The 27,287-nt window shown below is 37.7% G+C and overlaps 2 protein-coding genes across 7 annotated transcripts; both read left to right on the forward strand.

Moving 5' to 3' along the window:
• The first annotated feature begins 4,137 nt into the window (after positions 1–4,137).
• LOC115737800 (nudix hydrolase 23, chloroplastic) lies at positions 4,138–24,703 on the forward strand. 4 transcript variants are annotated; one of them, XM_048282717.1, is made up of 8 exons: positions 4,138–4,186; positions 20,491–20,763; positions 21,588–21,719; positions 21,954–22,030; positions 22,196–22,331; positions 22,418–22,558; positions 22,656–22,714; positions 22,892–23,002. In XM_048282717.1, exons 2-8 carry the CDS (start codon positions 20,512–20,514, stop codon positions 22,950–22,952), a joined length of 858 nt encoding a protein of 285 aa, XP_048138674.1. In that variant the 5' UTR covers positions 4,138–4,186; positions 20,491–20,511; the 3' UTR covers positions 22,953–23,002. The 4 variants fall into 4 exon arrangements, with proteins under 4 accessions (XP_048138674.1, XP_048138673.1, XP_048138676.1 ...); XM_048282716.1 differs by lacking the exon at positions 4,138–4,186 and adding an exon at positions 24,315–24,703 and having other exon boundaries at positions 20,244–20,763; positions 22,892–22,982; XM_048282719.1 differs by lacking the exon at positions 4,138–4,186 and adding an exon at positions 24,480–24,703 and having other exon boundaries at positions 20,244–20,763; positions 22,892–22,982.
• Positions 15,623–19,810, forward strand: LOC115737799. Of its 3 annotated transcripts, none has more exons than XM_030670152.2 (6): positions 15,629–15,885; positions 16,641–16,733; positions 17,656–17,785; positions 18,242–18,533; positions 18,653–18,707; positions 19,305–19,810. In XM_030670152.2, exons 1-6 carry the CDS (start codon positions 15,763–15,765, stop codon positions 19,377–19,379), a joined length of 768 nt encoding a protein of 255 aa, XP_030526012.1. In that variant the 5' UTR covers positions 15,629–15,762; the 3' UTR covers positions 19,380–19,810. The 3 variants fall into 3 exon arrangements, with proteins under 3 accessions (XP_048138678.1, XP_030526012.1, XP_048138677.1); XM_048282720.1 differs by lacking the exon at positions 15,629–15,885 and adding an exon at positions 15,912–16,212; XM_048282721.1 differs by lacking the exon at positions 16,641–16,733 and having other exon boundaries at positions 15,623–15,885.
• Positions 24,704–27,287: the final 2,584 nt, after the last annotated feature.

The raw sequence follows: 27,287 nt of genomic DNA on the forward strand, positions 1-27,287 counted from the left end.
TCTTACCCAGACACCATCCTAGGTTCATCTAGCATTTTAGGTCCAATGCAATGTCATGAATCATGCATAACAAGTTTAATCCACTCAATTATGGAATTTGCAAAATAATTAAACTAATGACCCTGCAAAACAAAGGTTAGAAAATTACATTTACATAACCCGCAAAAACATTTAACACCTAAGGGAAGTTAAGGACAAACACAATCCATGAATTCAAGAATCAAGAGAAAATTCACGTTTAATCAATCAAGGCATAGATCATGAAAATTAACGGCTTAAGTCCACAAAAATTTTAATTTTCTGAAAATTACGGGTGGCTTAAAAAAAATCCGAAAATTAATTTTCGAAAATTCATGAGAAGTTCAGTTCACCTTTTAATTTTCAAAGAGAATTAAAATTTTAATCCCCAGATGAGTCGCCAAGTTGTCGCGACCTAAAAATAAATTTTTAGGTTAATGGATTATTAGGTTACTTAGATGAATTAACTAACCTAATACGGACTCTCCCAAGCCCTACCAATTCGCAACTTAGGTTTGATTTTTTTTCTTTTGTAGGAGTCGCCACTAATCTTTTTTGGTAGGTAGATTAGATACCTAAATAAAGTACGGGAGAATACTTTATTTTCTGCTAACCAGAGATTTAGGGTTCGGGAACTTGATTATGTTAATTTTCAATTAACACCCTTTCGGTACCAAATTTCATGAAAATGCTTTTTCTTGATTGATGATGCGAATTGAATGTTTTTTTTTTTCGTTTTCCCTTTTATTATTTTTTTGTTTTTTCGAATTTCTTTTAAGCTTGAATTTGAACAAAGTTAAACAAAAATGCCCATAATATACCTTAATTTCCGAATTTTCCAATAAATCTTCTCATTCCCGAAGATCCGGGCTAGAACGAGATTTTATTCGCTACATCCTCGAGAATTTGAGTCAGTATGCGGATAAATATATAGAAATACAACGTCCATTCTCGCCAAAGGGCAGAATACGAATTTCTATATTTAAATCACCATCCCATCCCATAAGATCATGGGCGTGGCGTGTGATTTAATTTTCCGACGGGACTAGGCACCAGGGAGCATATATTATAAGCAGCTTTGTTTAAAGATGTGCAAATATTTACTGAATTTTCGAAAATCCTTAGAGGATTCCAGAATTTTCAAGGAGATAAGCTCCTATCCACAAATGATTGATATCTTTTATATTTATGAAAATTATCTCTTGAGATTTGAAAGATTTTTTTTAGATAATTCCCCGAATTTTAAAAGATATGTTCAGAATTCCCAACCGAGATACAGATCTTATTCGATATTCTCAGAATTTCAGATGGATTCAAATTTTGATCACAAGTTAAATTAGACGTTCTAAAAAAAGTTGTACACTATCCTTTTTAAGATGATGTTCAGGATTTTTTAGATATCTCAAGTTTCAGCCACAAAATAAATCAAATATCCATAGATATACTATAAATCCAGATATATGCTCAAGATATACGCAATATCCACAAGAATAAAAAGATATGCAGAAAAAATTAGATTCGACATGCGAAGGTCAATCCTTATCCTTGAATGATCCACAAAATCTCAATCGAATACCACTATCCTTATCTTGTCAAAATTCTCTTTTGTCCGATCAATATTAGAATATGCAAGATAGTTCAAATTCAATCAAGACGAATGCGACAAAATGAAATTCATCCAAATCATGTTTAGATTTTCGGATCTAGCAACATCAAGAGTAAAAATCCAAATTTTCATGCATGCTTTCGATTTAATGATCTCTTGCGAATCGGACAATGTTCAATGACTAAACTTTAGCAAAAATAAAGCACCAAAGCAAGCAATCAATCACATAGATAACGAATTCTAAGATAGACAAATTGGAATCATTCGTTACCTAATTCAAAGCTTGAGCCGAAAAATACTAGTGAGCAAATTCTTCAGACTAATCGGCTATGGGATTCGTGTGAGCTTAGAGGACTATGGCTAGGTGAATTCGTGACATCCAATTCACGCCTCAAACAGCCCCGAACAGCAAAGCAATCGTCCCAAAACAGTAGGAGTCAGCCCCGGATCGTGAGCAAGAAATCTGCACAAGACAAGAAGTGTAATCTGAAAAAAACAACTGCTGTTTTTTAGGACAGACAGCAGCTTTTCAGCCCCTCTATCAGTGACGTGTAGACTCTTGATAAGCAGAAAAATTGCAGCACTAGTTTTCACCCAAAACAACACCGAACAGCAGTTTTTCTGGACCAAACAGTAATGAAAACCGGTGCTGGTTTGGGAGGACTTCAACAGCACGAACAGGCTACCATGTGCATCGGACAGCCGCGCCTTTTGTGGTGGATGATGGAGCGCAAAACAGGAAGTGTCAGGAAAGCGGACAACAGCGAAGATGAGCTTGATGCGTAGCGGATGGTGGTGCACCAGTGGATGAGAATAATGGATCCGCACGAACTCTTCACTCCCTTTCTCTCCCGTCTAATTTCTCACGTATGTTTTGAGCTTTGTGAGCAGAAAGTTTTCTCTCTCCCTTTTTTTTGCTCCCATACGTGTATGTCTCAAATTTTCTGAATAAGATCCCCCCTTAACCCTAGGCATAATTGTGTATTTATAGAACAAAGGGTTGCACGCAAGCGTAGGGTTTACCGACGACCGTTCGATTCAGAAACTCTTATTAGATATCGATCGTCGGATTGAAAATTCTGACTTTTGAGGAGTCCTATTTATTAAAAATAGCTAGAATTTTCGTCCAAATGAATGAGGAGGACGAAATGGGCTACTTTTCAATGTTTTATGGGCTCGTTTTGTGATTCCGGACTCACTTGGACCTTAACTAATAAAATGGGTGATTAATTAAGGCCTTTTTTCAATTTTAAGAGCTCAAACGGGGCTGTTTTGAGTCCAAAAATTATAGTAAAAAATTCTGCACCCTCTCTAGTATCTTTCGAGTCGATTTTAACTCGATCGTCCATTGGAATCATGCTCAATTGACTCATCTTTAGCCCTAACCGACATGATGTACACTTGACCGACGAAAATTAAATATGCAATGCATGAGAATTTATTTTTTGCGAGAATTATGAATAACTCTCATTTTATGCTTATATGAATGATTTTCTAAAAATCAAAATTTAGGTGTCAACACGGTCTGACTTTAGAATATGGGAGATTTCTTGAAGAGCATCGTCTGTTGGATAACCCTTAGGGTTAAAGGGATGTGCACCCAGTGAATCATGTTAGCAGAATTTGTTCGTCCGACTTATGAGTAAGAGGCACCCCGTTAAATCGAGCCCACCAGACATGCCATAAGAGTTCTCTAGGAAAAAAAAATTAGCCATTCGGAAAAAGATCTTTTCAACACGAATTTCGCTTTCTGCAAAAACTTTTCGATTGGATGATTGTGGTCATTAATCTCATACATTTAAGAGGTACGTCAGCGATTTTTTTTTCTTATTTGTTTCTTTTCCTTTTTCCCTTTTTACCTTTCTTTTTTTTTTTTTTCCTTTTTCCCTGCAGAACTGCACCATCGCCATCTGCAAATGCACTCAGCCTTCACCACACAACGTCCTAACATGAACAATCGTGCTCAATCGCTTCACCATCCTCGCGGCCGTGATCAACCTGCCATCCACCACAACCTATCTTGTGTAAGAGTTTTCTTAATATGAGCTCACATTAATTGAAATTATTATTTATCGTTTTATGAGTCGGTCTAATAAAGTAGGAGATAATGATTCTTAATCAATTTAATATGGACTGGTTAGTGTAGGCAGAGTTTGGCCCAACCCGTGATAAGAGAGCCCGCGATCAAAAACTAAAAAAATAGGCCCAACTCCCCCTCTAGCCCTCTAATGCAGAAATTTAGAATGTACCATTTTGCTCTGTTGATAGTGGTTGTCTCATTTGGCGAGCATAATCGAGAGGAAATATAGGAGAAGCACTTGGCTTTCGGGAATCGTTGTCATTCCATATCAAGATGGATTCTATACCAGGTGTGCGCCAATCCCTTTTTGGTTACCATGTAGTGTTTTTCATTTCGGTTATTGTGATCATTGGGTGTGCTACTTTCGTGGCCTTCATTTTGCACCATCCGGCCTCCTCTCTCACTTTCTCTGTCTCTGCAACTTGAACTTGAGGCCTCTCTCTCTCTCTCTCTCTCTCTCTCTCTCTCTCTCTCTCTCTCTCTCTCTCTCTCTCTCTCAAAATTGACGTTGCTCGGTTCGATCTGAGGTGTGACGCTGCGGACTTGAGCTGGCTATCTTAGATTTGATACCGCGGCAACCTCTGTGTGAAGCCATGGCGGTCGCGACCTCAAATCTAGGGCCGACCTGCCTCAGCAGCCTAAGACCTGGTGCCTGTGGACACGATAGTTGGAGGGGCATGGTGGACAATGCGTCATGGTGGTGACTGATCTATGCATGCATGGAGGTTTGTGAAAATTCCTTTGAAAGGCATCTTTCCGAAGTTAAAACTCAGCACACAAAATGGTCCAAGGTGCGGGTAGCTAAACATGTTTCTTATTGTGTCAGGCCAAACATGCATTAACCATGCTAAAATTTGGGTCCAGATAATTAAGGATGACTATGCCATCAAAAAAACAAACTCAACTCAACCCATTTTTTTTTAAGGTCGGATTCTACACGAGTGGAACTCAGATTGAATCACATAAAATATATACCTTTATGTCCTGCGAGGGTCGGGGTGGGAAGCCCAATCGAACAGGTCCGTTGAGACCCTTTGACTAATTAAAGCATTGTGATACATGGACCGGCGCCCTAGCCATGTGATTTTACAAGTATCAAATTAGATGAATAAGATTGTTCCGTAACATATCGAAGATTATTTATACAATCTCAAGAGAGCGGCCGAATTGCTAAGCTCTTGATTTAGATATGACAAACCCACATTCAAATCACAACGTCGCCTACTTAGTATAACTTTGGGGATACACATGTCATCTAATTGATGGAACCTTACCTAATGTACATGAACAGAGCGATTGACATCTATTCATAATGATTAATTTGACTGAAAAGTTTACATATCACGTGCTATATGTTCCTCCTAGGTAGATATTAATAGGATGTCTGCTTCTAGCATTTGAAGAAATGTATGTCTGGCCTTGCAGAAGTAAGGCTCTGCTCCGTTTCTTGCGCTAAAAAAAGGTGTTATTTGCATTTTATAATACGATGTCTCGGCTAAATGTATGAAATAATCAGCTAAATTGGTCGCTCAATATGGTTAGTCTTATCAGATTGTAGTTAATAATGCCTCAAAACAAGCAACCATTCATGGACGTGAAATGCTCAAAATCTGGCATTTATTGCTATTGTGTAACGAGCATTTAATTTTTGAATTGGGTTTATGTGAGAGATAAGGATCAATTCATGTGCTAAAACGTCCTTACATTGGAGCAGATACATTCATAAAATTGTTACTCACTTCATTGTTAACCTGCTTATAATATTTCTAATCACACATCAACTTATTTGACATATAAGTTATTTGTCCACCTAAATGGTATTGGTGCTAGCTTACATTCCTTAAATTTGATTGGAATTCATTATTTTTCCTTTTTGCTATAAAAGCAGAATTCTCTACTAGTCATGGATAATTGTATATTGCGCAAATCAATTAAAAGATACATTGCATCAGTGCTGCATCACAACTTGATCGCTCAATATTCATATGGTATTTAGCGAATGTTTGGTTTTTTTCATTCTGGCATTGTTATCATGGATTACGAAAAGCTAACTTCAAAAAAAGTTCGGCATTAAATATACAAGTACCATCTACATTAGTTTTCTGTGTTTCTTCGATAAACATATTGTGGATACATATTGCTTTCAGACACAGCCGCATTGAACTTAATTGGCATCATTATCAATATTTTAGTTGAAGGAAGAAAAGTGCATTTATATGTTTTCCAAGTTGTACTTGATCCCAATTCATTTCAAAGTTTCCTTTGTAATAATCAACATAGTCAATGATTTTATGGGTTTTTTTTACATCTGTGGAAAAAGACTGTATCCTAGTAGAGCTAGAGTCGGCTTAAGTACACCCCAAGTGCCATAAGTTGTGTACGGCGCTCACTTTAGTGCCAAAACTTTCAAATCGATCACTTTAGTGCTGAGTTTTTGTAACTTCGATCACTTCAGTGCTGAGTTTTTGTAACTTCGATCACTTGAGTGCCAAAACTTTCAAAACGATCACTTTAGTGCTAAGTTTTTGTAACTCCGATCACTTAAGTGCCAACTTCTTTTAAAAACGATCGCTTTTGTGTCAAATTTACCGAGCCACGTCATCTCAAATATTAATAAAAAATACCACGTGTCGAATTTTCGGTAAGTCACGTTAGCTCTAGCACTAAAGTGATCGTTTTTAAAAGAAGTTGGCACTTAAGTGATCGAAGTTACAAAAACTTAGCACTAAAGTGATCGATTTGAAAGTTTTGGCACTAAAGTGAGCGCCGTACACAACTTATGGCACTTGGGGTGTACTTAAGCTAGCTAGAGTCTGTTACACTTTTACACAAATATGGAAGGCTAATTAGCTCCTTTAGTTACAACTTAGGTTATTAAAATATATGAAACTTGCAATGATGTATATGTATCGGTCCGAGATGATAAACGGGCAAAATTGTTTTTTCTTTATTTCACCGTTTTGTTTCAAATATCCATTGTTTTGTTCTCTTCATATACCATCTTCTCTCTTTCAATTGGCATGCCACACATCTTTTGACTTGTAATGAGTATGAGTTCTCAAAAGTGACCTTGAAGTCGCAAACCCTAAGTTGCAGACCCCACCTCTTTCTCTGAAGGAGCACTTGCAGGACGGATCTTCTCAACATTTGCTGCCATCTCCTTCATAAAATGCTGGTCTACCCAAATTGAGTGAGGTAATAATTCTCGATCAACCCTTGTGCTGTGTTATTGGCCATGTTTTTTGTGCTTCAACTACAAAGAAATGGACTTTCAATAGCTTTTTTTTTTTTTTACAGTCCATCCGGAATGGAAGCTTGAGCTAAATCCACCAGTGGCACGTGGTGTCCTTTTTTATTTATTTATTTACAATTAGAAAAATCGAAAGTGAAGAATGGTGAAAGATAAGGTTTCCAAAGTCTCTAGGGTTCTTGTTTGGGTTACAAGAATTTTAAGAGTTGAATTGCTATAAATGATCCATCATCTAGGTCAACGGTTTGATTCGACAAAGTTTATGTAGATTGGAACATCTATTATGTTAAAATATAATTTTCTTGTCTAAGTCATGCAGATCTAGTTAATTATACACTTAGTGAAACTAACAAATAGTTGTTGGTTGAATTTTACAGTGTATAAAATGTCTGAATTTTTTTTAAATATTTTGTTGAATGAATTATATATATGTAATTATATATTACATATATATATGTTCACATCTTTTTTTTTTTCAGATCCGCTTTACGATTATACGTAATTATTTATGGTAAACATTGTCAATGTATACTGGACTGATTTCCATCAATTGTTATTATTATTATGAAGAGTTCACTATTATATTACAGGTAGATAAGCAATAAATGTAGTAGTGGAGACAAATAAACTGATTGAGAACTTGCACGTTTCCTTAAGATCGATGATAAAGAAAGTCGACCATCATTGGACATAGAGAAGAATGAGTAGCTAAAGTATAACTATTCAGAGAATGAACAACTTTACCATATTGAACAAAAGAAGAAGGCGATAAAACCATTACAAATCAGTGAAATTATATTACCTCAATGGTCGTGACATTTATCACATCATTACTTTGATGTAATCGATACGATTTTGGTCGCGGGTCGAGCACCCAATCTAAAATACTTTTTCTCAATTGAGAAACAACTTTCTACAATCACAAATTATCAATGTTAGTATTTATTATTGTTAAAGCATGGACTATTCTGAATTATTGTCAAAGTCAAAGAATTGGGAATATATGTATTTTGTTTATTCATAACTTGAGTATCTGTAATTTTTTACAAATGAAGTTTAGGTGTGTACTTTATAACTACATCAAGCTTATCAAATGTGCTTCAAGAATCAAGATGAAGAAATTTTGAGTGTCTCGTAATGTATTTGTGGGTCACACGTCTCATGTGTTCTATCAATCTTTTCATGAAGATATTGGCATTCGTAAACTAAGTGTTGAACTTCAGAAAATCTAATTGGAAAAGCCATACTCTATATTATTAAAATCGCATTTATGACATGGTCTTTCACAAGAAATTCTTCATAACAATGATATCAACTACCTATATCCAAATAAACTTAACAAAAAGATAATGTATATTACATCAACTATCATTCTTGGAAACCATATTATATAAATGGGAAAGTTAAGTTTATGTCATCGTCTACCTCACAAATTTTCAAAGGACATATAGAGCTTACATTGACTGTGTCTATCTTAAAAAGCTTAATAGAAAGTTAATTTACAGTGACTACTGCTCTAAGTGATGTATACAATTGATGAAAATGGTCCGTCTTGATCAGGAATGTCTAGCTATTTTGAACCACGTGGTTCATTCAATCCCATCGAAACACGAGCATTGTCTGGACGATAGATAATCCAATCCCGTTTACTCATGTCTTTTCCTTCTCCATCTCTCTCATTTGTCCTTCTCTATCTTGTCTTGTCCTTCTCTATCTCTCTCATCCTTGTAGGTTAATGGGATTGGATGATCTATTGCCCTGACGACGCTCGTGTTTCAATGGGATTGAATGAACCATCTGGCTCAAAGAACCTAGACATTCCTGATCAAGAAGGACCATTTTGATCAATTGCATACATCACTCAAGGCACTAGTCACTGTAAATTATCTTTCGATTAAGCTTTCTAAGATATAGATAGTCAATGTAAGTTCCGTATTGTCATTTGAAACATTGTGAGGTAGACGATGACATAAACTCGATTTTACCATTATATAGTATGGTTTACATCACCAAGAATGATAGTCGATGTTATATACATTAACTTTTGTTAAGTTTATTTGGATAGAGATAGTCGATGTGATTGTTCTGTAAAATTTTGTGTGATAGACCATGTCATAAATGCAATTTTAAAACTATGGAGTATGGTTTTTTCCAATTCACTTTTATGGGGTCCAAAACTTAGTTTTCGAATGCCGATATCTTCATGAGAAGATTGATAGAACACATGAGATGCGTGATCCACAAATACGTTACAAGGCACTCAAAATTTCTTCATCTCGATTCTTGAATCATATTTGATAAGCTTGATATCTTTATGAAGTACACACTTAAACTTCATCTGTAAAAAGTTACAGCTACACAAATTATCTATAAACAGAAAACATATATTCCTTATTCTTTCACTCTGACAATAATTCAAAATAGTACATGCTATAATGATATTATATACTAATATTCATAATTTGTGATTTCAGAAAGTTGTTTCTCAATTGAGAAAAAGTATTTTAGATGAAGTGCTCGACCCGGGTCCAATATCATATCGATTACTTCAAAATAATGATGGTATAAATGTCACAACCATTAACATAATATTATTTCAATGATTTGTAAGGGGCTATCGCCTTATTCTTTTGTTCGATCTGGAAAAGTTGTTCATCCTCTGAATAGTTATGCTTTAGCTACTCATTATTCTCTTATGTCGAATGATGTTTGACTTTCTTTATCATTGATCTTAAAGAAAAGTGCAAGTTCTTAGTCAGTTCATTGGTCTCCGGTACTACATTTATTGCTTATCAACTTATAGTATAATAGTGAACTCTTCATAGTAAGGATACCAATTGAAGGAAATGAGTTAAATATATATTGATAATGTTCACCATATATAATTCTGTATACTCATAAAACAAATCTGGACACAAAAAAGATACAAACATATATATATACACACACACATGTATCTTTCTGTGTCAACACAAGATTTAAGAATATTGCATACATTTTATACACGGTAAAATTTAACCAACAACTATTCGTTAATTTCACTAAGTGTATAAGCAATTAGATTTGCGTGCACTTGAACAAGAAAACTAGATTTTAACATGATAGATATTCCAATCTATTTAAAATTTGTCGAATCAAAGCGTAGATCTAGATGATGGATCATTTGTAGCAATTCAACCCGTAACCTTAATGTAAACCAGACATGAACCCTGGAGAGCATTGGAATTGTTATCTTTCACTGTTCTTAACTTTTGATTTTTTATTGTGAAAACAGAAACGCTATTGAAAGTCCATTTCTTTATAGTTGAAGCACAAAATACATGACCAATAACCTAGCACAAAGGTGGATCGAGACTTACCTCGCTCATTTTCGACATACTAGCAATTGTTGAAGGAGATGACAACACGGGTTGAGAAGATCTGTCCTGCAATTTCTTTTTCGGAGAGGGAGGTAGAATTTCCACCTTCGGTTTTGCATACTTCAAAGGTCATTTTGAGAGATGAGGCTTAGTACCCACTTATTTTAACTCTTGCGCTAGTCCGTAAATTATTTTGGGCAAAGCCGAAATCTTATGTCTATAATTTTGCTGCCAATTGAAAGAGAGAAGATGGTAAGAAAAAGAGAAGAAAATGGTGGATATTTGGAACAACACGATGAGATAAAGCGAAACTATTTTGCCCATTTATTATCTTGGACGGACACGCGTACATCATTGCAAGTTTCATGTATTTTTTATAACCTAAGTAGGTAAGCAAAAGAGCTAATTAGTCTTCCATATTTTTGTAAAAGTTAAAAAGAATCTAACACTAATAGAATATAAACTTTCTCGTAAATGTAAAGCACCCATAAAATCATTGTGTACATGAACCTAACGCATATTGATTATTATGAAGGAAACTTGAAATGAGTTGGGGCAAGTGAAATTTGGAAAAAAAATATAAATGCACTTTTGTGCGTCTTTTTTTTTTTTTTTTAACAAACATATTGATAATGATGCCAATCAAATTCAATCCGGCTATGATTGAGAGCAATGTGTATCCACAATCAATTTATCAAAGACAATATAGACAAAAAATAAAGTAGATGGAACTTGTATACTTAATGCCGAAATTTTTTTGAGCTTAGCTATTCGGAATCCATTGTAACAATGCTAGAACAAAAAATATGTACATTTGCTATATATTATCACAGTATTGAGCGATCAAGTTGTGATGCAACAATGATGCAATGATAATTTTAATTGATTTACGTGATATACAATTATCTATGACTAGTAGAGACTTTTGCTTTTACATTAAAAAGGATAAATATTGAATTCCAATCAAAATTATGAAATGTAACCTAGCACCAATAGCAAGGTGGACATTAACTTATATGTCAAATAGGTTGATGAGTGATTAGAAATACTATAAGCAGGATAACAATTAAGAGACTAGCAATTTTATGGATGTATCTCTTAAAATATAAGGAGGTTTAGGACATGAATTGATCCGTATCTCTTACATAAATTCAATCCAAAAAATAAATGCCCATTACATTACAGCGATATATGCCAAATTTTGAGCATTTGACTTCCATGAATCGTTGCTTTTTTTTAGATCCTCTAATATCGTCAATGGGGTCGGATTATGTTCTAATGGTGCCCAATAAGAAAAAGCAAAACCCGTTCCTGGAAGCCAAATATGAAATATCTGGCACTTAAATCTACATTATAAAGCGATTTAATGTTTGGACTAGATATGTATATTACAAAACTAAAATTTAATAGATGATTTGAAGTGAAAATCTCGATAAAAGTGCCACCGCTTTCGCATGGAAATTCTCAATTGATCCATAACAATAAATGCTCATTTTTAACGTTGCATTAAATGCCAACATTTCATACTTGGCTTCCATGAATGGCTTTTGCTTTTTATCTTAGGCACCATTAGAGCATAATCCGATCACATTGATGATAAGAAAAGATCAAACTGGGCTGGTTCTTTCCTTCTTACAACCAAAACATCAAACATGCAAATAAACTCTTTTCGCAGTGCAAGCATAGGAATAATTCTTACTTCAGCAAGATCGGACAGATTCTTACTTTAGTAAGTAGGCTAAAGCGAGTAGAGAACATATGACTTTATGGGAGGCACACTAAGAGTGGAGCAGATCAAATATTTATTTGAAGTATTCACTAATAGGCACCATGACGAATCAATGGAAAAACTGGAGCTAGCATTCGAGCATGAGAAGGGAGATTATGATATTACAGATTATGACAGGGACTCTGGTTACAAACCCCCGTTTGTTATTGTTTTTTCAACTCTTAAGATGTATTTTCAAGTTAATTGCATTCATGCTGACGCCTCAACCGTTTAACAAAAAGAAATTGTTACTGTGATTGTCGACGAAAATGAAAAATGAATGTGGCCATTCAAGTTAAGATTCTCACCCTCTATTTCTCTTAGATTTGAGTATAGAGGTACTTACCTTTGAGATGCAGATGTTGAACACGAACAATGATCAATCTAAATTGTTCAGATCCTGGATTCTTCCTTGCTGATGATCGGCACCGGCGAAGATTAACGAGCAGGGATCGGTCTAGTCCTCTTGGGTCAACCTTGGACCGAAACAAAACCGATCGTGTTGGGCCGGTCCAGCGTCAACTGTGCACCGATGCTCGCTCTAGTGAAGAAGAAGCAGACTTGTGTTGACAAATGCCTGAGGAAACGTCGACGGTGTACGTGGGAAAACAGAGAGAGGAAACAAATGGCGATGGCTGGAGAGAGAAAGTATAGATTTTGTGGGTTATGGGGCTCACCAAAAAACAACCTCCTTCATTTTTAAGCGAAAATGGCTGAACTGTCGGATCAAATAAATTAGGTGAGACTGAGCCATGAGTACTTGACTGCACTTTCCTTTCAATGGTCATGAGTATAGACATGGCCAGTTGGGCCGAACCGTCGGCTCTGATTCAGAAACCGGCGGTTCCGATTCCACGAAAAGGTGGAATCGGAACCAGCCCTTGAAGAGGCCGGGTCTGGTTTCGGAACCGCCGGTTCCCGAGCCCAATGGGTTTTTCCCCCAGGCCTCCCCCCTCCCCCTCTTTCTTTTTTTAAACGGTTCGGAACCGTGGGCCGGGTCAACGGACCGGTTCCGGGCCCACGGTTCCATTTGGCCATGTCTAGTCATGACTACATTCGTTCAATTAGAAAATTAAGGACTCGTTTGGTTTTCGTTCAATAGATTTAGGACCGAAACACGAACAAGTAATAAAGAACAACACTCATTCAAGGAAAGAAAGAAAAGAAGTATAAAGATAGTTTTCGTTCATTAACAAATTTAATTGAATCTTAAATTTTTTTTAAAAATGCAATTAAGTCCTAAAATATTTTTTAAAAAAGTACAATATAATCCTAAAAATTTAAAACTTATAAAAGTGCAATTAAGTACTAAAAATTTGTTAGCAATTTCCATTTGTCAAGTTGAATGAAGTTAATGGAAAAATTTGATTGCACAAACTTGAAAAATTTGAGGATTTAATTGCACTTGTTGAACGTTTTAGGACTTAATTAGACTTTGTGACAAGGTTTAGGAGGTGATTGCACTTTTTGTAAGGATTAGAACTCGATTGCTCTTTTGTGGCAAGTTTTAGAACCGCTAGTACACTTATCCCTAAAAAATACTACCAAAATAAGATGAAAGCAGTGTAGTTGCTCTAAATGACGTGGATCTTAGATGCCACTCTCCCTCGCGTAACATCATTATTCTAAAGGTCAATACCATGAAAGATCTCAAATTGATACACCTATGATAAATCTACTCCAAATTAATTTTTTTTTATCACAAACAATCTAAAACTAGTAATTTATGATAAATTTACCCCGAACTAATTTTTTTGCTAGCAAAAATCTCAAACCGATACATATGTAACAAATTTGCCCTCCGTTAGTTACCGTTAAATTGGGATAATACCGCGAAACATCACAAACCGATACATCTATGACAAATGGAGAGTAAAAATTTCAACCTAGTACACCCACCAAATTCACATGTCATCTAGCTCCACAATGTAACAGTAACATCTAATAGCAACTAATAGAGGGTAAACTTATCACATGTGTACTAGTTTTGAGATTTTTTTTATGATCCAAAAATTAGTTTAAGGTAAATTTGTCACAAGTCTACCAGTTGTGAGGTTTTTTTGTGGTAAAAAATTAGTCTGTGACAAATTTGTCATAATAATGAATTATATATGATTGTGAAAATTGGAAATTCTTGGTGAAATATATAAATAATCTATTGCAAAAGATAAGTACAAATAGGTACAAGAAGCGGAACCACGTCACCCTAAAGTACCGTGAACATAGACATATGCCAGATCTAGCGAGGAAATAAAAGGAAAACATTAAAAAAAAAGATAAAAGAAAAGATAAAGTAAAAATGAAAAACAATATTAAAATGATTGCACGGAGGAAAATCAAATTGAATTTTCTATACCAAACGATAGAAAATATTTTCCAGTTTGTTTTCAAATTTCAGTCAAATGCGAAAAGAAAATCGTCATTTTCCTAAAAAAAAATGACTTCTTGAAAAATATTTTTCAGAAAAAGCCATATTTTCAGCGAAATAAATGGAGTCGGAGATCGAGACAATTATTTTTTTTTCTCAAGCGGGAAAGTTAAACTAAAAGTGAGTAAGGTTTCTCTACGCGTTAAGTTTCATGCATGTCAAGTTAAAAACAAATAATTTTTATTGGCTTCAATTGAGGCTCCTACAATTGGTACTAAGCCAAGGTGTCTTGCCAACAAAAGATTATTTGGACAAACAAATCATTCTCGTGCTGTGCACGGAATTGAATATATGGTGTAGAAAGATTTTCGTTTGTTTTTTTTTTTTTATTGTCTGAGTTCAAAGTTTTAGCTGGTATTAAAAATCTATTGTGTATATTTAAATATAACTCCAATTTTAAATGCAGCTTCTATCCAATCAAATTTATATTGTCATTATTTATTTATTTCTTGGTCAGAATATTGGCATTATTTATTTCAATAAATGATTTGTACGCAATATTTCCTTTTCCACATTTCAATATTTTCGATTAACAGTGATTTAATTGAAAAGTTACTGCTTATTTTCTTTGAGTTCAAAATATTACTTTATGTGGATTTGATTTGGATTAATCATATTGCCAGACATCTGATTTATTTTAAATGTTTCACGTTAATAGAGCTGTTGTATTTCGATGATATTTTCTGAAGTACTCGAATTAGACTCTCCGTTTGTTAGTATTTCTTTTTATTTTCATCCTTTTGAACATATCTCATGTGCTATTTTTGCTAGCATTAGATATAGAAACCATCAATGAAAGGGTTGTTTGTTTCATGAAAATGAATAATTTTGAAAACATTTTTCTGAAAATTAATAATTTATATCGCTTATAAAAATGAACGAATGAAAAAATTTTTTATCGTCTTTGAGGATGTTTAGACATAAATTCTTAGCGATAATGAAATCATCAATGAAAATATTTAGATATAAATTGTTGGCGATAGTAAATTTATTTTTATTAAGTGATTCAAATGATTATAAAATATTTTTGAAATTATTTATTTTTCGAGAAATAAATGCGGTTAAAAAAAAAAAAAGTGGAAAAGATCTCTTTGGTGAATGATTTTCTTTTTCCTCCCTTCTTCTGAAGATCGGGCTTAAAGCGCAGCCGCGGCGTGTCCCTGACCCAGCTTCAGGGACTCTGCCTCTCGCTCTTTCTTGCTCTCTCGCAGAGTCTGTCGTCTTTGAATGTTTGATCGATTGATCTGGCCTAAATGAATTACGCCATAAAAGCAGCAGCTCTAATCAACGTTCAGGCACCTTGCAACCATCTCCGAGCCGCCTTCTTTCATTCGACCCCTTTCCTCGAACGCAAAAGACGCACTCATTGGGAACCAGTGAGTTTTTCCGTTTTCGTTATTGCTTCCGCTCTTCTTTTCTTCTTTTCGCGGTTTCTGCTCATATTCTTGCATATTACTCTGTTGGGTCTTCTTGATTGCATTGGAAATGGCCAGAGCAGAGATTGGATGAAGTTGTGGCTCTTGGTTGTTGTCATTGTTTGTTTAATGCTATGTTGGAGCAGAGTGGGTTGTGGGGGCAATGTAATTAAAGTGTTCATGCTTAAGCTGGATGTGACTTGGAAAATTTCAGCTGGAATTGGTTTTCTGGGATTTCATTTGGTTTTTCTGAATTTGTTTAGTATGCTGCTCACAACAATTCCTGAGGTTCGAATACTTCTATTTGCCATTGTTGGATGAAAGATCCATTTTTCCCCTTTTCGAAAACATGTCAATTGGGTGTCCAATGGCTGAGGGTAAAAGTTGTCAATTTGATAGAATATGAGACAGGTTGGTTGGATTTTGTTTCGTAAAAGGTTTGTCAGTAGAATGAGGGAATACCCGAGGATCTTGCTAGTTCTTTTGTGTGATTCTGTACGACGTTAGTTTAAGAATACTTCGGGTCATTCTGTTCCTTGTTTTATAGACTTATAGGTTATTTGGTCGTTCTGTTCCTTGCTGGGGCTTAGTTGCTAAGTTTCTCAGTTCGCTTCTTGACAATTTAGATGACCTTTTAGTCATGATTACATTTTCTTCCTTGTAACACGATTATGCTTGAACTTAAACCATATGATCGACTTCAATTACATGTGCAGAGATCTAACCAATATTCAAGAAGGTTCCGAAGATTGCATGCAAAGCAAACATTGTTACGGAATGTAGATGCTTATGCTGACTTCATGTTCCAGGTTTGTTCCAGTTGTACTTTATGAGTATCTAGCAATTTGCCAGGCTGTTCTGCATGGTGGGCATTGCTTCAACTTTCAATATTGAACTTCTATGTCAATCTTACAAGTTGCAACCTTTCGCCTAGGATGAATAATGGCTTGCCTTTTTAACCTGATTCATTTGTTCTCTGACCTTTGAAAGCACAAAATGCTAGGTCTTGATAGAAATCATGCACTTGGTTTTTCCCCCATTTGTTTGGGATGCAATTCTTATGAGCAGGGGAGTGAAATTTTTGTGATATGAAGTTTGACTTTGTTAATGAGAAGCTTAGGCTTTGCCTGGCGTCTTTAGATGTTATCAGCTCATATGTGTTTTTCGTTTTTCGTTCTTTTATTTTCATTTTAGTTTTTTCCTATGTTTATATTGTATAATAGGCCTTAGATGTTCCTTTGGCTCTGGTAATTAATGTTTTAACACTGTCAACTTCAGTCAGAGCTGCGTACCAGAGCTCTTCCATGCTATGTAGATCATGAATTTTTGCATGTGGGAGACCTATATATAAAGTCAAAACCTTGCATGTGGTGGAAAAGACTGAACATGAAATCTTCTTATTATTTTCTAATCTTTATTAGCTGGTTAAGTCGTGAGTATGTTTGAAAAACTGCTCCTTTTACGTGTATAAGCCTTTGAGAACTTGTTGGAACAAAACTTGCCCAAGGAATTTTCCCCTATTTTAACTTCAGTTAGCTGTGTAAGTTAGAAGTATGTTTCCGGAACTCCTCCTGATACATAATTAGGCAGATGGAAACTTGTTGGAGTTTTATCTTCTGATTTACAGAACATGCATTTGAGTTCAGCTGAATCTTTTCAATCATTTGCTATGTGATTGTTGCTAACATTTAGTAATTTAACACGAGGTTCTTCATTTGGTTGTGTCTTCAGAAGTGGCAAGATGAGGCTGATGAAGATGACCCATTCCTAGGTAGAGGCTCCTCATGGTTTAAGCAGTACTGGACTAGGGGACCGAGGAGTGATAGGAGCAGAAGACACGGACCCCAACGTTGGTGTAGAGGTAAGAAAGCACAGAATTTCTGTATACAGCGAATAATGTCTATTTGTAGCAGTAGCACATGTGACGAAAATAATCCTTTCTTTATGGCCTTTTGTCTTTATAATGTTACCAAAGTGAGTATTTGGGTGAATTAGCAATCTGAATAGTTGAAGTGTCCTACACACAGTTCTTAAGACATCAGAAGTTGGATTTAAAGTTGCATGTTGATAGGAAAAGGCCATTGGTTATCTCACTGTCCAATTACTTGTTAATAATCTTTTGTGGTGTCATATTCAATTGGTTACACGATCTTTGACTTACTATTTGTTTCTAAGTCTTAGAATTTTTGGACAAACAAGTTCCCATCAGCTTTCCTCATGCATCTCTTAAATACTTGTCAGTTTCATATATAAACAACTTTCAAACTCGTAGACGGTAATTTCTTTATTTGTCATGATGCTGTTGTACTCTTTTTAGGAGGTTTCCAATTCTGTGAAGAAGATGATGATGTTGATACAATTTTCAAGTCTCCCTTTGGTGGGAATAAATTCTACTTCTGGTCATTTATTAATGATGAGAATCTCCACTGGTGGGCAAGCACGTCGAGCGACACAAATAGTTATGGGAGATATGGGAAGTGGAGATTTTCCAGCTATGATGAATACGACTCCTCATCAGAGTGTGGGAATTTAGAGACAGAATCTTCTGATAGAATGGCCCTTGGGTTGAGGGTATCGGGTCCTTTAAAGCTTGAAGATGTCAAGAATGCGTGAGTCTTCACCGAGATCTCTTTCTGTCGAATGCTTTGCTTTGTTGTGTTTCTAGATCTGAGCATGTTGGAGGGTGTTCACCATGTCTCTGATTTTGACCCTTTGCTGACAATTCCAGATATCGAGCTTGTGCATTGAAATGGCATCCTGATCGTCACCATGGCTCTTCCAAGGTAAACTGAGATTTCCAAACTTAATTTTCAGGATGTTTCAATTAGTAGTATACGATGGAGAGGGATCATGTTGCATCCATTTATGTGGTTTTAGTGAAACACCAGGAGAACTGACCTGCTAAGAACTTTGTAGTATCATTAGTCTACGAGGCTCGTTTTGGCTGTATACTTGGAACCTCCTCCACTTTATAGCTTATGGTTTGGGTCGAACATTTCAATTCATGGCATCGTAGCCAAGTCTCAATAATTCACCTCCAATTATTTATGTATTTTTTAATTAAATTTTCTCAAGAGTGGTTATGGTCTGTCTCATTTCCTGAGCGTCAATTCCACTCGTTTTGCTTCATCTAGTTTATAGTGAGCAGTGGTGTTCAAAGTATCCCGCATCGCTTGTCCACGAGTTTCTTCCGATTCTCACATTCATGTAGTCAAGACTCCAGCTCCGACTACTATTTTAACTTTTTTGGTTGGGGACTTTCTAATTCTTCCTACCCTGGATATATTTTCAAAAACGTATTGGCTGTGAAAAATATTATTCAATTTTGCGAAAATTTAAGTTTTTATCCCCTCCTTTGCTGATGTAACGTGATTGATCAGGCCGTTGCTGAGGAGAAGTTCAAGCTATGCAGTGCAGCATATCAGTCTCTATGTGATAAGCTGGCTGTAAACTGAGGATGCATCAGATGGTTCTTCAGGTTCTGGACCCCGGAAGTGTGAAAATCCATGATAGATGCGAGGAACATGTGTTACGCGCTAACAAATGCACAAAATACGTCGGTCCCCATGCATCTTCATGGTTATCATTGACATAGATCTTTCGAGTAGAGGTGTCAGTGCTGCCTGGTTTCGTTGCTGCCGGTCACTTATTCTGGAAGCGGCAGCCGAGGCTTTGCTATCTTTGATGTATCACCATTTGTTTAATTGGTTTACAAGGAGTATGTCTTGGCAGACATCAGGAACTAATTAGCTTTTCTTTCTCATTCTTTACTGCCTAGGATCTAGCATAAAGATAGGAGCAATGTGTCAATACTGTCTCTAGCCGAGATTGGGGAATTTTAAGGTTTCATGAATCTAATGATTTCTCAAGACTTTTGTCCAGTGGATGGGAACCGGGTTGTGGTTGGCGAGTTCACGGAATTTGTTTATACATATATATACGCGCGCACGCGCGCAATGTGCCGTGGAAAAAAAGAACTCCATCCGATGAAAGTAAGATCATTATAATTTAGACTTCGTTTGTTTTGTTGAAAATAAATGATTTTAAAAATATTTGCTTGTATCATCTGCGGTACTTAATCAATTAAAGAATATTTTCGTTCTCGAATATAGTTTACATTTGAATATTTTTATGAACAGTAAAAATGTTATTTGTTCATTCGTTTTCGCAAAAAAGATTACAAACTCTACTTTAGGATAATGTTCTTACAAAGTGTTTCTCGTAAGTTTATTACACCCCTCGCAAAATTTTCCGAACTTTGAGCAGGGGACCAAACGCCAAGCTGACGTCATCTGAGCCAACCAACGATTTTGCTGTTCCCTCCGGATACGAACGAAGCCTAAAGACGCAGTTCTCCGTCGAGCTGGCTCGCTCGATTCTGGAGACGAACAAGGCGCAAAAATTCGCGCGGGACTCGGTTGGGTTCGTCCCGATTTCGACCACGATGATTTGATTTCAGTCCCATTGAGCTTCCTGCTACTTCTTCCCCCTTCGAATCGAAACCGGAAATCGAGCATCGTCTGGTTGAAGTTGAAGATTCGGGAATCGCTTCTCTCTCTCACTCTGTCTCTGCGGGAAGTGGGAGCGATGCTGCTCAAGGCGATGCAAGCCCTGGGTCACTGGAGGAGACCCTGCTCCTCCTATGGCTTCTCCGCCCTCTCTCTGTCCAGCCCCTCTCTGGGAAGAGGGCGAGGCTCGAGCCCTTCGCCCCGGTTCCCGGCATTCTCGGTCCGGAGGAGGCATCGCGGTTCCGGAGCAGTTCGCGCGCGCGCCACCGCTCTTTCCGGGTCGAGCCCGGACACGGCTCACTCCGCGACGCCCGTTGGGATCCAGACATCTGTAAGTTGTGCTCCTCAGCTCCGCAGTTTCAGTCTTTTTCGCTCCGTTTATGAGGCGTGGCCGCGTAATGTGGGCCGAAGTTTGCCGGGCTGGGTTCGAGTGCTGATACTGTCTCTATTGATTGGGAAAATGATTAGGGATAACAATTTGGTTGTGAAAAGGTTGAGGCTTTGGTTACTCATGCAGTTGTCGTGATTTCGTGTGATGATGGAGCGAGGTCCGTGTGCATTGCCCATTTCAGTTATGCTGCGGATAGCTTATGTTTGGCTGTATCATCGAGTTATTACTCTTGTAGCTGAACTTTTAATCCCTTCTTGAAATTTCATGAAGTACCTGCGCGGACGCTAGGAGTATCAGCTTACGGTGTGGGCAGATACTGTTGAGGAGAGAAAGTAGAATGTGGTGATTTATGTTCAAAACTTACCTGCGCTGCGTTTCATGTTTAATATTTAAGCTCTTGATCTCTTGGTGTTATTTCTCTAGAATGTACTCCATCATGGCATTCGGTAGTGGGATGGCCAGTAGTACTAGTTGGAAAGAAGAATGTAAGTTTTAGTTGGAAATATTCATAGGTTTTTGAGAGAATAGAGATTAAATCAGTCCTTGACTGACTAATATTTCAGTTTATCCCCTGGTTGGATGGGGCAGAATGATGATTCTTTCAATCTGACTTGTAATTATCTCTCTTTCTTCTTTTTTGGTAATGAATAATTATCTCTCCTTCTTAGTTTGATGAGAAGATGAAGAAAAAAGATGAAAGGAGATGTCTTGCTTGCCTTTAATACCTGTCATTAATTTGCTTTTGCTTGCATGTTTGAGTGCAGGGAATTGTAAAAAAGATCAATTTCTGTCAATGGTGTGGTGGACCAACTAAGCATGAAATACCCGATGGAGAGGAGAAGATGAGAGCTATTTGCACTCTCTGCGGGAAAATTGCTTACCAGAATCCAAAGATGGTAGAGATGTCCTGTTCCTTTTACTTGATGATTCGTATATTATTGAACTCATGCTCGAACCAAGTCAATCTTTTCTGTTCCAAATATTTTGTGAGTCTTCCTCTTGAAGGAATTTGAAGTTAATAGTAGCATCATATGTACGTTATGCCTTTCTCTCAGAACAACATACAGATGCTATTCTTGTATTTGGCAAAGGCAAGACTGGCTGTTAACTTCTGGAAACTGATATTCTAGGTTGTAGGTTGCCTCATTGAGCATGATAACAAGGTCCTCCTATGCAAGAGGAACATCGAACCTTCCAATGGTCTATGGTGTGTATTCATATTAATGAGTTTGGGTTTTAGAAGCTTTGCCTTTTAATCATCTTCTGCTGAGGGAGAAGGAATGTCTTTGCTAAGAGTTGAGGCATTTAAGGAAACAAATTCCATAGTACTAATCTTCATTCTAAATTCCTATCCACATACACTGTTGAATAGGACTATTCCTGCTGGTTACATGGAAATTGGGGAATCTGCTGCAGAAGGGGCGATTAGGGAAACTTGGGAAGAAGCATGTGCAGAAGTGGAAGTTCTTTCACCTTTTGCTCAGCTGGACATACCTCGTATTGGTCAAGTGAGGAGAATCAATTCTATCTATCTCCTTATTTATCGTGTGTGTTGCCTACAGATTTTTAAGCATGCGCTCTTTTGTGTGGGCAGACCTATGTAATTTTCTTAGCTAAGCTGCGGAATCCACACTTCTCACCTGGTCCTGAATCATCAGATTGCCAGCTCTTTGCCCTTGACGATATACCTTTTGATTCCTTGGCATTTTCATCCATTTTGGTCACCTTGAAATTGGTAAAAAGTCTTAATTATGATGGTGCAATGAATATCCATATAATTGGATGATCTCCAGTAATTTCCATAAATTGAAGACACAAATACTTGATTGCAGTACGTTCAAGATGTTAAGAACGGAAGGCCGAGATTTCACTATGGTACCATCAATAAAAGGTATTTGCCTTAATGCAGCTTCTTTCAGTTCTTATCGCTCTGTGAAGTACCTTTGTTAGGTATTTGCCTTAATGGAACTGCTTTAAGTTCCAAGCACTGTGTGAATTACTTTTGTTATCTTATTATCTTCTGAAAGTGTAAGAAGTTTTTAAAGCCTGTTCTGATATATCATGACAGGCCTGGATCAAGCCCTTCTGATATTCGTGCCTATACTCTGGACTATCATCTGCAGTCCTGATTGAGGCTGTGATGTTTCACTATATCTTTGGTGAGGATAATCTTGCAGAACTAATTCCTGAATGGTAGTTGTACAGTTTAATCCTGGTGATAGTATCTCTTAGGAGGTCTGGAAGTTAAAAGTTTATTTGTGCTTCATCTTATAAGTTATTTATGGTTGGATGTAGCCCATTTGGTTAGTGTTTCCCGGAACATATGAGGTTTAGTGATAAAACTAAGGAGAGAAATAGTTCGTGTTGCCTTCTATGGTTTTCAATAATAGATACAAGGGTTAATGACGCCACAGATCTCTGAACTTCCACCCACTGTTCAATGTGGTTCTCAACCTTTTATTTTCAATGTAGTCCATAAACTTTTCAAAATTGGGTTCTGTTAACTCTAGTGCTAAGTCTATAACCAAAATAAATAAATAAATAAATAAAAACACCTCTAGTGCCTATCATATACTTTTTTGTTAATGTGGCAGTCCATATCAGCAATGAAGTGATCCAAGAATGCCACATTCTTTTTTTATCCAAGTCAGCAGAATATACCTTTATTTTCCTTTGTTCTATCTTTTCCTTTGTCCATTTGTCCTTTCTTCTTTTTCATGCCAATGCCGCTGTCCTTCACCACCACAACCACCATGCCACATTGTCCATCGGCCCACTCTCTCTATCACGTCTATCGGCCCCAGGTTTGAGGCATGATGCCTCAGCGCTGCCTCAAATCTGAGACAGCCATCTCAAGTCCGAGGCCTCGCACCTCAGATTGAGCCCACGCCCCCTCAAGTTTGAGGGAGGGAGGGAGAGGCTGGGTGGTGTGAGATGGTGGGTCGACTGCCATGGCGAGGATGGTGGGTCGACTGCCATGGCGAGGATGCCGCACAAGCGTTCATGGTGGGATGATGTGTGGTGAAGGATGTGTGCAAGTGCAGATGGGGATGATGGAGTACTGCAGGGAAGTGGCAAAGAAGAATGGAAAAAGGAAAAGAAGAAAAAGAAAGGAAAAACAGAAAAAAAAAAAATTCTGATTTACTTCTTGTGGGCCCTTCAATGGCGGAGATGGAAGCATTTGGACCAGTCACTTCAGTGGTCTACTTAAACGGAAGGATGACATTGCATTGATCTTGAAATGTTTAAGGATCATATTGAAGAAAAAGCTCAGTGATTACGTTAAACAATGAGAAAAAAGTTCAGAGACCCGTGGCATCATTACCTCTAGATACAAACATTCTAGGGGCTTTATACAGCTAGTAAGAAACCTGTGACCTTGAGGTTTGAGGTTCTGTTTAAGTTAATTGTAATCGTTTGGTTCTAGATCAAGTGCAAAAAGGTTATTTTGTCTAGTTGTTTTGCCGTGGATGGTTTGTGGGATTGACGAGGATGACTCAATTTGGTTTGTGAAGGCTTAGCATGGACATCACCTAACGGGAATACAGAGAAAACAGAGAAACGATAGAGTTGCATGTGCTCTTTTTATAATAGTGCCTGCTTTGTTCGTCATGCTTGGGATGAGTGATCATTTGTTTATCTGTCTGTTGTTATAGTATTGGTGTCTCAGTCTTGAACTACGGCAATGAAAAAGATGTGTCAATCAGACGCGGGCCTGTTGTGTTCTCTCCGCTCTGCTCATCTTTAGTCATCTCCCTGCTAGTGCGCAGTAAAGAGAAGAAGTTTCGGAGAAATCGATGGAGGGATGCTTCTCTACCCAGCGAAAATCAGGAAAGGCCCTGAATGCAATTGCTTTAACTGGAGATACTTTGTGTTTAACGAGAGAATATATCGTTATTGAGATAGCTGGCCTTTCCAGCGGCACAATGGCGGAGCTGCTTCCCCTGACAACACCTGTAAAACACTTCTCATGGAGGGCCTACAGGGCGGATTTTAGTTTAATCACATCTGAATATAGATTTTACTGTAATTGGAGTTTAAGATGAGACCCTTTTTGTCTAACTGTCAAAAGACATGCCAGATTACTGAGGCTCAATTTCGTTTGTTGGAATAAGGTAACTAGAACAAAACGCAAGGAATTGGAATAATATTCTAAATGGTAAATAAACGTTCATAACACATCTGAAAACTTGTTTTTTTGGTCGAATCTGAAATCAACTTGAAATTACATTTTGGTGATGCCTCATAGAAGGCAAAAGGCATTTATGGTAGTCAATTATGCAAAATCTCGCATTTAATGCTTTAATGTAATGAGCAATTAATATTTGGATTGGATATGCAAAAGAGATCATGACTAACCCATGAAGGAACTTTACCATAAATCCTTTTCACAGACTAGATACATCGAAAAATAAGTAATCTCTTAATTGTTGTGCTGCTTATAGTATTTATAATCACACACCAGCCTATTTGACATGTAAGTTAATCATTAACCTGAATGCTATTTACTTTCATTATATGTCATGGTGTTCTTTCAAACATAAATCATTTTCTTCTCTTCATCTACTATCTACTCTCTTTCAATTGCCAAAAGATACGCTTTTTGGCTTGCAATAAGGGTCGACTCTAGCAGTGTCATTCAAAATGGCAAATCCTCATATGCAAACTTGCCTACCTCACCTAAAGGGCAAATGGACAAAGGATTATCTCGATCGATGTTATCATCTCCCATCACAGTGCCCATCAATCCGTAATGGATAGGGCAAATCACAATATACATGGCCAATAATCTATTACGAAGGTTGATTGAGATAACACAGATTGAGATAATCAGTAGGAGATGAGAACATAGATTGAGATCATCCATCTTGCATTTTCTCTACGGGTGAAAGGGGTAGAGTTTGCATTTTGGAGTTTGGCATTTCAAAAGAAAATGGTTAAACCGATCAAAGCATTTCCTCTCGCGGGTTACTGTTCATCGGTTTCTCTCAAGCCTCTGCCCGATTATTACTGTTTACGTTTCGGATTTCGGTGTTTCCCGGTGATCCGACCGTCGGTTTCGGCTGATCCTTGGTGTCAAAGGTCGCCCCACCAGCCTCTCCTTCCTCACCATTGGGATCTTCGGTTGGATCGCAGGTGTAGCCTCTATGTCGGATCTACGGTAGGTTATTTTCATGGCCGCCCGTCTATTGAACCGGGAGGATTCTCTCTCGGCTAAGCCTTCTGCTGTGGCAAAGGCTAAGACTTCGATGCTCCCTACACCTTCCGACCAAGGTGAGGGCGTTCGGTTGGTGTTCGCCGAAGGTGCTATGCACCAGCCCGCAATCTCCGACCGTCCGGAAGGAAAATCTGCAGGCATCATGAGGCTGTCGCGACCTGTGTTGAATCAAGCCAAGGGCCACAAGTCTCGCGTGCGAAGAGACGGGGATGGTCCTGGGAAAAAAAACCCCGATTCCCAAGCACACTGTGAGTGATGATCCAGTGTTGGCGGATGGGGTGATGCTCCCATCCGAGAAAGGTAAAGCTGCAGAAGTGGTATACACTCCTAGGAAACTACCCGAATCGAGCCGAGCCACCCAAAATCAGCAAACTGGTGGGCGTGGGCGAAGCAAAAGTAGGAGCTCCCCTAGGACTCCACGACCATCCAACCATGCTCCCAAGGAAGCAAATCGACCCCCAACTTGTTCCTAGGCAGTTGTTGCCAAGTCTGCAGTGAAAGGGTACGATCTCACTTTTATCCCGCCTTACGTTATTGGTACAAAAGGGGTAACGCATATTCCGGATGAGATTCTAGAAGCTACTGACCCGAAATGGTCGGAGTGCCTTGTTGGGTATTATATTGGGAAGAAGCTTCCTTTCAAGCTTACCGAGGCGTCTGTTAAAAATGTATGGGGTCCCCATTTGTCAGAAGTCATGGCTAATGACGAGGGGTTCTATTTCTTTCACATTCCTAATGCGGAATTTCGGCATAAAGTGCTGGATGGGGTGCCTATGACGGTTGCCAAAGTGCCACTAATCCCGCAACAATGGTCTCCATCGATGAAACTTAAGAAAGATAGTCATGAATCAATCTCGGTGTGGGTGAGGTTGAGGAACATCCCCTACTCCTTGTGGTCCGCTCCGGGAATTAGTACTTGTGGCAAGTTGTATCGGTAAACCACTTTACGTGGATCACCAAACGGAGCAAATGAAGATGATATCGTATGCTCGTGTATGTGTAGAGATCAATGGAAAGCAGCCTCGGTGTGAGTCGGTTGATGCTGTTGTTAATGGTGAAACTCATTTTGTGAAAGTGGAATATGAGTGGAAGCCTAACCCATGCCCATCTTGTGGCACCTTTGGGCATAAGTGCGTTACTACCAGCAATTCTGTTATGCCACTTTCTAACCCATCGGACACGATGAGAACTCAAGCTGCCCAATCCCTTGATGGATGGCGGGAAGTTGGGAAAAAGCGGGAGCGCC

The sequence above is a fragment of the Rhodamnia argentea genome, chromosome 7 (genome assembly GCF_020921035.1).
Source record: "Rhodamnia argentea isolate NSW1041297 chromosome 7, ASM2092103v1, whole genome shotgun sequence".
Classification (NCBI taxonomy): domain Eukaryota; kingdom Viridiplantae; phylum Streptophyta; class Magnoliopsida; order Myrtales; family Myrtaceae; genus Rhodamnia; species Rhodamnia argentea.